General features: G+C 32.4%; 1 protein-coding gene across 13 annotated transcripts in view; it reads left to right on the top strand.

Moving 5' to 3' along the window:
- Nucleotides 1-11493, top strand: part of LOC125650557 (leucine-rich repeat-containing protein 74B-like) — a 58065-nt gene that overhangs the window by 28283 nt on the left and 18289 nt on the right. For 12 of the 13 annotated variants that reach the window (XM_056153591.1, XM_048878967.2, XM_048878952.2 and 9 more), the window contains 4 exons: nt 6489-6661; nt 6983-7090; nt 7731-7824; nt 8011-8060. In XM_056153591.1, the coding sequence (XP_056009566.1) occupies nt 6489-6661; nt 6983-7090; nt 7731-7824; nt 8011-8060 (425 nt within the window). Of the gene's footprint in view, nt 1-105; nt 160-6488; nt 6662-6982; nt 7091-7730; nt 7825-8010; nt 8061-11493 lie in introns of all 13 variants that reach the window. The other variant, XM_048878960.2, reaches the window with a different exon arrangement.

Here is an 11493-nt window from a genome sequence, read left to right as displayed (position 1 = left end):
ATAGCCGCTTGCTACTGGTGACAGTATACACAAGAACTTAGTGGTTGTCTAGCTCATTTGACTGTATATGATTGTAATCCTGGCCATTATTGTATGTATACACAGATGAGGAGGAATATAGTATGACAGAGCTTCTCTTCCTGTACAGATGCCACAGTGGTAACTATCCTTATATGGTGGCGGTCAAGGACTAGTGTTTGGTCAAGGTCAAAATGTGCAGAATAAAATGTAACAATGACATTATAAAGAATGAAATGAAATACAATTACTTGATTAACTTTAGATATACTTTTGTATGTGGGGTCTGATACTTAAATAGATTTAGTTGGTTTTTCATTTTTGCTTTGTTTGCAGGGTATTGTTCTGTGGTGGGGAAAATAACTATTTTAAATTGTTTCATTATACTATCTCAACTTTCAGCATGAATTGTATTCATGTAAGCCTAGTTATGTGGACGTATTGACAGTTTCCCAGACAAATCAACTAACGTGTCCTTAGCTGGTTAAGTGCATTTATTTTGAGTTGCACAATACTAATTGTGTGGTATGTTTTATCCAGTGTTAGATACAATATGACTCATGCTGTTTTAGTATCCATGTATGGTAATGGATATTGAGAATACGTATGATTAATCCATTTAGATATGAAACACATTTACTAATGTCATGCAAAACTTTAATGAAGTCTGCTGATCATAAAGTTTGCAGACTTTTCAAAGCAATGAACATTGTAGAAATTTATACACGATGCAAAAAGTACATCTGCAGAACATATCAATATCCTGATCACCTGACAAACTGGATGTTTACTGTTAACTGTGAAATACATGGTTCCATCATAGAGGAAGAGTTTTAAAATGACCATAGCAAGTGTGGAACAGGGCTGGGGAGTGCAAAAAAAATGAAAGACTTAAAAAGGTGGCTATGAGATTTTTCATTTGAACGGTTTTGGTGGTCACTTAAGTTTTATGGTAAGAGGAGGTCACTTGAACGATATTAAATTACAGATCGAGTTGGGGGTTTAGAGGATAGAACAGGATTTCATTAAGTTTAAATTCAGAAGGGTGGTCTTGAGTATAAGACTTTGAAAAAAGTCAGTCAGGTATTGACCAGGGACAACTGCTATAGTTAAGAGCTACAATGATAACCCCATGATAAAATAAGTCACATTCTTTTATCAGATTTAATATAAAATCACAATCTTAGGTTCCATCATTTTAGATAAAAAATGGCTTCTGGCAATAAAATGACTCAGTAAGCTACTAGGGTACAAAATACATAAGGGATCATTTTGGCTTTGTGTAAACTAGGCCTGAATATTACAGGTTACTTTCTGATACAATGTATGCAATATGACAATGTAACAAGATAAATTGTTGATATTTGGCCGTCATTTTTTCAATTTTTAGGTTTACAAATTATAATGATGTTCCAAAGGAAGAGAAAATGAAAATGATGTAAAAGTTTGTTTATTTGAATATTTACATTTACTAATGTTTTGTTAATGAATATCCTTTGCTAATCTGATGTTTTGGTATTATATACATTGTATTCCTCATACAGTTTGAACTCATGCTGAAGTCACAAAAAGGCTTGCTTTGTCGATAATACAAAATTACCACATGCTTCCATTGTTTAAATATCTCCCATGATACAATCTAGATACCGGTATTTAATATTTCCTGGAATAATTAACTTTTTAAATAATCTTTCCTTATCCATCTACTACTGCTGTTTGATTTGATCCTTAATTTAAAAATAAGTTCTGTTAAATCCATGAAAGCATTTAGTGCAGAAGTAAAATAATTTGGTCATGGCTGTTATTATGTCTCCCCTTTTTCAGGGGGAGACATATTCTTTTTGTACTTTCCGTCCGTCTGTACGTCTCTCTGTCACAAAATCTTGTGGACGCTTCTCCTCCTATATGGGTTACTGGATAGACTTGAAACGTTGTACAATGCTTCACTGCCATTTGTAGATGTGCATATTGTAGGGACAGGAGGATCCAATAATTTTCCTAAAAGTTATAGTGGATTTAAGAGGGGTGGAGGATGTAAAATGGCTTGTGAACACTTCTCCTATATGGGTTATCGGATAGATTTGAAACTATGTACAATGCTTCATTGCCATTTGTAGATGTGCATATTTGTGGGAGGGGAGGATCCAATGATTTTCGTAAAAGTTATAGTGGATCTAAGAGGGATGGAGGATGTAAAATAGCTTGTGAACACTTCTCCTCCCATATGGGTTATCAGATAGACTTGAAACTTTGTACAATGCTTCACTGCCATTTGTAGATGTGTATATTGTAGGGACAGGAGGATCCAATTATTTTCTTAAAAGTTATAGTGGATTTAAGAGGGGTGGAGGATATAAAATAGTTTGTGAACTAGGGGTGAAACGATACAGTACCTTCTCGATTCGATTCGATTTTCGATACTTTAGTCTCGATTCGATGATTTCCAATTCGATACAATAGCAGGTACCAAATTCTTTATAATGCTAAGATTTTTTTTATGTGTCATGGCATTTATTGCTCTCTGCAAATAAATTCTACATATGTAAAAACGTTTAACATAAAGCAACACTCTTGTCACTTGTCCTAAAGCCGAAATGTTGTCATACCCAGGATTTATACGTTGGGAGTACATTTTTCAACTCGACTGCGTCCATTTTGATACAGCAAAGTATACTCGCATGTTGATTGGACAATTTTCAATTCCATTGGCCAATCAGAAACTGTGTTATCAAAAACAATGTGTGCAATGATTCTAGAACCGTATCGAACCGAAACAGACCGGAATAAATCGAACATCGAATCGAGACCACTGCATCGCGATTCGGCCGCATCGCGATGCATCGTTTCACCCCTATTGTGAACACTTCTCCTATATGGGTTATCAGATAGATTTGAAACTTTGTGCAATGCTTCATTGCCATTTGTAGATGTGCATATTTGTGGGAGGGGAGGATCCAATGATTTTCATAAAAGTTATGGTGGATCTAAGAGGGATGGAGGATGTTAAAATAGCTTGTGAACACTTCTCCTATATGGCTTATCCGATATACTTAAAAATTTGTACAATACATCAATGCCATATGCAAATGTGCATATTGTAGGAACAGGAGGATTCAATTGTTTTCTTTAAAGTTATAGTAAATCTGAGGGGTGTATAGGTGTAAAATAGTTTGTGAACACTTCTCCTATGTGGCTTATGAGAGTTCATAATGTCTATGTTCCTGCTCATGCTTTCTCCTCCATACCATGCAGTACATTAAAGGGAGGTTTCATTTGGAGCACTTTCAATTTGGAGAGCTGGGGAGACATTCGTTTTTCATAAAAAACAATCTCTAGTTTCATTTGTGAAAAGGTTTAGAACTATGATAAGTAGAAACAGTTTGTTTGGAAATCAGTACAGGTTGGTTGATTTGATTGTTGATTCAGTGTGTAGAAATTAAAATTTGATCCATTTTTTATTGTTTTTCTAGACTTTCACATATGAACCCATTCTGGTTTTTAGGTCACGTAAGCATACTCAGGAGACTATTGCAACTTGTCGCCATACCTCAACATTAAATTTGAATACATGTGTATTCTCAACTTCTCAAATACAAACTTACATCATTTTTTCAGTACATTCAATGAATTGCATGATTTAGACCCTGTTTAAAAATTAAACAACCTCTGACAACCTGAGGATCTACCATTTGTTTAAACATGACTGGCACATCGGAGCCAATGTTTTAAATTACCTAAATGCAGTAAGGACAAAAGCATTGTATTGCTCAGATCAGATCATGTTTACCCAGATGGGACCAAACTTAAGGTGGACTCCTGTAAAGATTAACTAGAATTCTAGTTAATAATTTTGATTTTAAACCTCTGACTAAAAAAAGGGTGATATGGTACTACTAATAAAGCATGTATTGAAGGTCTTGAAGTATTGATATGCATGCACTGTTTATGGAAATAATGACAGACACCCCCCCCCCCCCCCGCCCCTATTTTGATAATGTACAAAAATATATTGATGATAGCATATTTGCAGTGTTATAACATTATTTGGTGGGATTCGATTTTAATCTTGTCTAAACAGAGATCTAGATTATTACAATTATAAAAGTACTAATAACCCAAAGGCAAGGGACAAGGTCTTGGAGTTAATGGAAAGTAATGGTTATATTGATCCTTTTAGGCAGCTACATGAAAATACTCGTAGATACTCGTGGAGGAAAAAAAAACTCCATTAAAACAAAGCTGTTTAGATTTCTTTTTAAGGAGGAATGCTACACCAGAGAAATTTGATGTGCATGAAAAGTGAAGGATAATTTTACAACAATATTTTGATATTGAAAACTTTCAAATTCATTTTATTTAATCGAAATATGCAGTTTTAGTAGAAAGTAATCTGGGGGGGGGGGGGGGGGGGGATTTAAAACCCCTGCTGGACTCAAACCCGCGATCTACAGTTCAGCAGTTAACCAACTAACCTTATAACTGAACTACAAATATTGCTGATATTTATATTTTCATCCATATTTTAAAAGGGAGTCAGCCATTTTTACAATGTAGTACACCTCCTTAATATCTGAGACACTTTTGTCTGGTCTAGAAAAGTGTAATATAGAGTCTAGTTATAGATTGTACCAATGTTAATGACTTCAAGTAAGGTACAGGTTTATGGAAGTTAATAACTCTTTATTATATGATGAAAATTATGTAGATTGTATTTTAAAAAGATATTATTTTAGAAGTTAAGAAGCAATATGCTAATTCTGTATACAATTTTGACAACGTACCCAATGTCCCAAGTGCAAACATTTCCTTCAATATTAATGATCAAGCTGTTAATTATAGAAACCTGACTACCAAAACACTCAAAGATAATTTGTGAATTAGGAAGTGTTTAAAATTATGAAGTTAATTACCTTAGCATGTTGTACTTTTCAGATTGCATTAGATATGTGCAGTGTTTGCAGTTGTATTTTTAGTTCATTGTGAAATGTTTTTAATTTCTTCATTTTCCCCTTTGTTATTACTTTTTCATTTGTTTATCAGTAGAATTATGAAAAGTATAGAGCAAAGTTGAAGTTAATTCAAAGTTTGTGATTTAGATACAATCTAAATGACCTGAATCGAGGTAATTTTAGAATATATTTGTGATGCACCTGAATCGAAATTGCTACATAGAGCGTATTTGTAGGGTGGGGAGGGGTCTTCATTTTGAACAAGGTGTAATGGGGCTGTCTAGGGTAATCCCGTACATTTTCACATCCAGGTCCAGAAAGGATAATGAGTTCTCAGTGTTTAGAAATAATTATATTCTGTTATAATCGAACATGTATAAAATAGCATAATTTAGATATGAAGCATGATCATAATAAATCCAAGGGAGTGTGATATTTACCATTATAGTTAAATTTAGCCTCTGTCCCCGAAATCAACTGCTTCATATACAAATCTGCTACTGCTACTATTACTGTTCTATTCTCCGTTCAACAGGTATATATATAGAAATAACAATTCCCGGCCGGGACCTACAGATCCGGACGGGCATAACCAGGGCGGGCACAACCCGGTCGGGATATACACAAAAAGGGCAATAACTCAATAATACAATCAAGGCAATGCGTAAAGAGGGTAAAATAGACTATGAATAAAAACCTATAATTAGTGAACAATATGTAAAACCATCACAAAGGTTTATGCTTAGTTCTAATTGTTAATTGTCCTCACTTTTGACCACAAAAGACCTGTTACACCAGAACAAGAAATATGTACCCTATTAGTTTTGGTATATCACATTGGCAATTCTGATGTCATTGACGATAAGGACATGCATTTACATGTGTGTTTGAATTTTGACTAATGCACGATCAGAATTGGTATTGAATCACAATTTATGTTTCTGCAGTGTTAGTTGTAACTAAGGATTAATACTGCATGATACATGTTGAGCTTTTGATGGTGTCAATCAATGTAGTAGATATAGATGCAGGTCTAAAGATACTGATGTTCAGTGTAGTGCAGCTGCTTAGCCTTCACTGTTGTGTATAGTGACAATCAGCTCTCATTTTTTATTAACTAGCTTATTAATGTATTGTATAATCAGGCCTGCAGGAAGCAACTTTGAAGGGGGGGGGGGGGGGGGGGTGGGGGGGGGGGGGGGTGGGGGGGGGGGGGGGTGGGGGGGGGGGGGGGTGTGAAAGCATACCTTACCAACTTTCATTGTGAATTTCAATCTTTTATTTGAAAAGTAACTTCCATGTCCTCCTTCCTCCAGGCCTAAATGTTGGATATGTTTTGTTGTGTTTTATGTAAAGTTTGGTAAGAGGCAATTACAGATATTTAGCAATAATCAATGGTGTTTATTTCTATATTCATCAATTTCATTGATTTCTGAAAGCAATTTAAATACATTATATTGGTTTATTGACAATCCATTAACTATTTTTATGAATACTAATACATCCCAGTGTCTTTGACAGAAACCACTACTGCATATGATCCAACAGGAAGAACAGCCTATATAGAAGGATGCAAAAAAGTGGGTGTGGTCCCTGCCTCCTATTTCCTACGCCACATGAATGACCCCCATCTTAGTATGAAGCACCACGGTCTGGGATCCCAGGGAATGAGAGCTATTGCAATGTCATTAGTGGTAAGGTGTAGCCTCAGATGTGTAGCTCTCTGGGTAAATATTGGGACAGACCAGGTCTGACATGCTTGTCCCAATGTTTTCCCAGAGAGCTACACATCTGCAGTGAAAAGCTCTATAGCTTTTCTAATCTAGCATTAATGATCCACTCACTCACTCAAGGGATATTTTCTAAGAGATTTTAAACTTATGATTTCAATCATATTAAAATGTTCCAATAATGAAAATGTTGGGTTCAAATGAGTTGATTAGATGCATGTACTATCAGCTAGGTGAAAATGAATTCTCTGTTTAATTGTTTTAACACATTTTAAAATTTTGCAGTCCAATACTAGTGTTTTGACCCTTGACCTAAGTGATAATTGGTTGGGGCAACAAGGAGGTCATGCTGTGTGTGAGATGCTCAGGGATAACTGTTTTATTACACATTTAGTAAGTATTATTGTATAGCAGATTTAATCTCATCAGCACAAATGTTATGATCAATTGTCCAGCTTTTGTATTTTTTTTAAACATGCTGATTCTATAATGCACAAGTTCTCTGCATGATGTTGATTTTAAAAAATTGCTTGATCTATTCTAGGACAGTTACCTTTGGTGATAGGTCTTCCAACAGTCTTTTAGAATTCTCTGGGCACATATTGTGCTCTTTTATTAGCTGTTGTATTCTTATGAGGCAGAATTTATTCACTGCATGTGGCCTTGAAACTCGACATTTAGATATATTGATGTTTTATTTATCAACAAATATGCTCATTTTCATTTATATATCAATTCAATGGGGTTGAGTGGGGCTACAAATCTGGAATCAAATTTTATATATTATTTGAATAAGGGGGGGGGGATTTTTTAAAATTTTTAAAAGATATAATTCTTTAATTTTCCCAATGAATTTTTACTGAATCACCAGTAGTCCAATTTCCCAATCTGCACTTTCTACATGTGTAATCATTGTTTTATTTCATTATTTTATTAACTTGATGTCCTTCAATTTTCTTAGAAATTGCAGCTTGTTCAACTTAAATATGTAATTTTTGTGAATTTTTTTGTATTTCCTGCCTTTGATTTGTAGAATCTATCTGACAACAAGCTTGGTCTACAGAGTGCAGAATCATTGTCACAAATACTACAGCAAAACTCCACCCTGACACATGTCACCTTGTCTGGTGAGTAAGTTATTTTCTGGGTCAGACTATAAATAACGTCCGTAATTCAATGCCCTTTATACCTGTAGTCACAAGATTCTAGAAAAAGTAACTCCTTGTAATTCGGGTGAATGATCATTGAGAACCCTCCATGTTAGGTAAGATCAGTTCTTCTTTTTGATAATAATTACAATGTGTTTTCTTTAGGCAATGATTTTGATGACAAGGCAGCAGTCCACTTATCAGATGCAATAACGGTAAGAAAATGAACCATTCACTGCAGTTAAACATCTCTCTTGTTTGGTCGATCAAGACACCCACTGAAAAATTGGATGCAGAAAAACTGGGATGAAATGTCAAGAACATAGTTGGTTGCTCTCACCTGACCATCTTAACAAAGTCTCCCAGACACAGAAATTACATATTTATTGAAAGAAAAAGTATGGTTTGGCATTGCAAAGGTGGAATATAATGATTGCAATTTTTTTTTTATTTTGAAGAACAATTCATTATGTACTACATGTACAATGCGTTTCCATCATTTCCATCCTCTGCTCTTGACTTCACCTTTGGCAGATTTAACCACATTTTGTTACCCTTAGTAAACTAAATTTTCTACTCTTGACTTCACCTTTGGCAGATTTAACCACATTTTGTTACCCTCAGTAAACTAAATTTTCTACTCTTGACTTCACCTTTGGCAGATTTAACCACATTTTGTTACCCTCAGTAAACTAAATTTTCTACTCTAGACTTCACCTTTGGCAGATTTAACCACATTTTCTTGTCCTCAGTAAACTAAATTTTCTACTCTTGACTTCACCTTTGGCAGATTTAACCACATTTTCTTGTCCTCAGTAAACTAAATTTTCTACTCTTGACTTCACCTTTGGCAGATTTAACCACAGTTTCTTGTCCTCAGTAAACTAAATATTCTACTCTTGACTTCACCTTTGGCAGATTTAACCACATTTTCTTGTCCTCAGTAAACTAAATTTTCTACTCTAGACTTCACCTTCGACAGATTTAACCACATTTTGTTGCCCTCAGTAAACTAAATTTTCAACTCTTGACTTCACCTTTGGCAGATTTAACCACAGTTTCTTGTCCTCAGTAAACTAAATTTTTTTTTAAATTTGTAATATTTATTCAACTATCACATTTTATAACAAATTAATTTATCACATATTCATCTATATACATATTCACATCTCGGAGTCCATACATATACCTACATGTATATATAACACCAACACACACATAGAAGATATGTACATGCGTTAATGTGAAAGTCGTTTTAATAAATGCAAGCAGGAGCCTCCAAGACAATCAAGATAAATGTAACATACGATCACATGTAAAAAACATAAACACTGTAACATACGATCACATGTAAGAAAATAAAAACATAAACAATGTAACATACGATCACATGTAAGAAAATAAAAACATAAACAATGTAACATACGATCACATGTAAGAAAATAAAAACATAAACAATGTAACATACGATCACATGTAAAAAACCCATAAACAATGTAACATACGATCACATGTAAAAAAAAACATAAACACTGTAACATACGATCACATGTAAGAAAATAAAAACATAAACAATATAGCATACGATCACATGTAAAAAACATAAACATTGTAACATACAATCACATGTAAAAAACATAAACACTGTAACATACGATCACATGTAAAAAAAAACATAAACAATGTAACATACGATCACATGTAAAAAAAACATAAACAATGTAACATACGATCACATGTAAGAAAATAAAAACATAAACAATATAGCATACGATCACATGTAAAAAACATAAACATTGTAACATACAATCACATGTAAAAAAAACATAAACACTGTAACATACGATCACATGTAAGAAAATAAAAACATAAACAATGTAACATACGATCACATGTAAGAAAATAAAAACATAAACATTGTAACATACAATCACATGTAAAAAACATAAACATTGTAACATACGATCACATGTAAGAAAATAAAAACATAAACACTGTAACATACGATCACATGTAAGAAAATAAAAACATAAACATTGTAACATACGATCACATGTAAAAAAAACATAAACAATGTAACATATGATCACATGTAAGAAAATAAAAACATAAACAATATAGCATACGATCACATGTAAAAAACATAAACATTATAACATACAATCACATGTAAAAAAAACATAAACACTGTAACATACGATCACATGTAAGAAAATAAAAACATAAACAATGTAACATACGATCACATGTAAGAAAATAAAAACATAAACATTGTAACATACAATCACATGTAAAAAACATAAACATTGTAACATACGATCACATGTAAGAAAATAAAAACATAAACACTGTAACATACGATCACATGTAAGAAAATAAAAACATAAACATTGTAACATACGATCACATGTAAGAAAATAAAAATAAAAACATTGTAACATACAATCACATGTAAGAAAATAAAAACATAAACAATGTAACATACGATCACATGTAAGAAAATAAAAATATAAACATAAACAATATAGCATACGATCACATGTAAAAAAACCCATAAACATTGTAACATATGATCACATGTAAAAAACATAAAAATAAAAACATAAACAATATAGCATACGATCACATGTAAAAAACATAAACATTGTAACATACGATCACATGTAAAAAACATAAAAATAAAAACATAAACAATATAGCATACGATCACATGTAAAAAACATAAACATTGTAACATACGATCACATGTAAAAAAAACCATAAAAATAAAAACATAAACAATATAGCATACGATCACATGTAAAAAACATAAACATTGTAACATACGATCACATGTAAAAAACATAAAAATAAAAACATAAACAATATAGCATACGATCACATGTAAAAAACATAAACATTGTAACATACGATCACATGTAAGAAAATAAAAATATAAACATAAACAATATAGCATACGATCACATGTAAAAAAACCCATAAACATTGTAACATATGATCACATGTAAAAAACATAAAAATAAAAACATAAACAATATAGCATACGATCACATGTAAAAAACATAAACATTGTAACATACGATCACATGTAAAAAACATAAAAATAAAAACATAAACAATATAGCATACGATCACATGTAAAAAACATAAACATTGTAACATACGATCACATGTAAAAAAAACCATAAAAATAAAAACATAAACAATATAGCATACGATCACATGTAAAAAACATAAACATTGTAACATACGATCACATGTAAAAAACATAAAAATAAAAACATAAACAATATAGCATACGATCACATGTAAAAAACATAAACATTGTAACATACGATCACATGTAAGAAAATAAAAACATAAACAATATAGCATACGATCACATGTAAAAAACATAAACATTGTAACATACGATCACATGTAAAAAACATAAAAATAAAAACATAAACATTGTAACATACGATCACATGTAAGAAAATAAAAACATAAACAATATAGCATACGATCACATGTAAAAAACATAAACATTGTAACATACGATCACATGTAAAAAACATAAACACTGTAACATACGATCACATGTAAAAAAACACCAACCCATAAACATTGTAACATACGATCACATGTAAAAAACATAAAAATAAAAAC

This window comes from Ostrea edulis, chromosome 1 (genome assembly GCF_947568905.1).
Source record: "Ostrea edulis chromosome 1, xbOstEdul1.1, whole genome shotgun sequence".
In the NCBI taxonomy this organism is placed as follows: Eukaryota; Metazoa; Mollusca; class Bivalvia; order Ostreida; family Ostreidae; genus Ostrea; species Ostrea edulis.
This window is presented reverse-complemented; position numbering and strand designations above follow the sequence as displayed.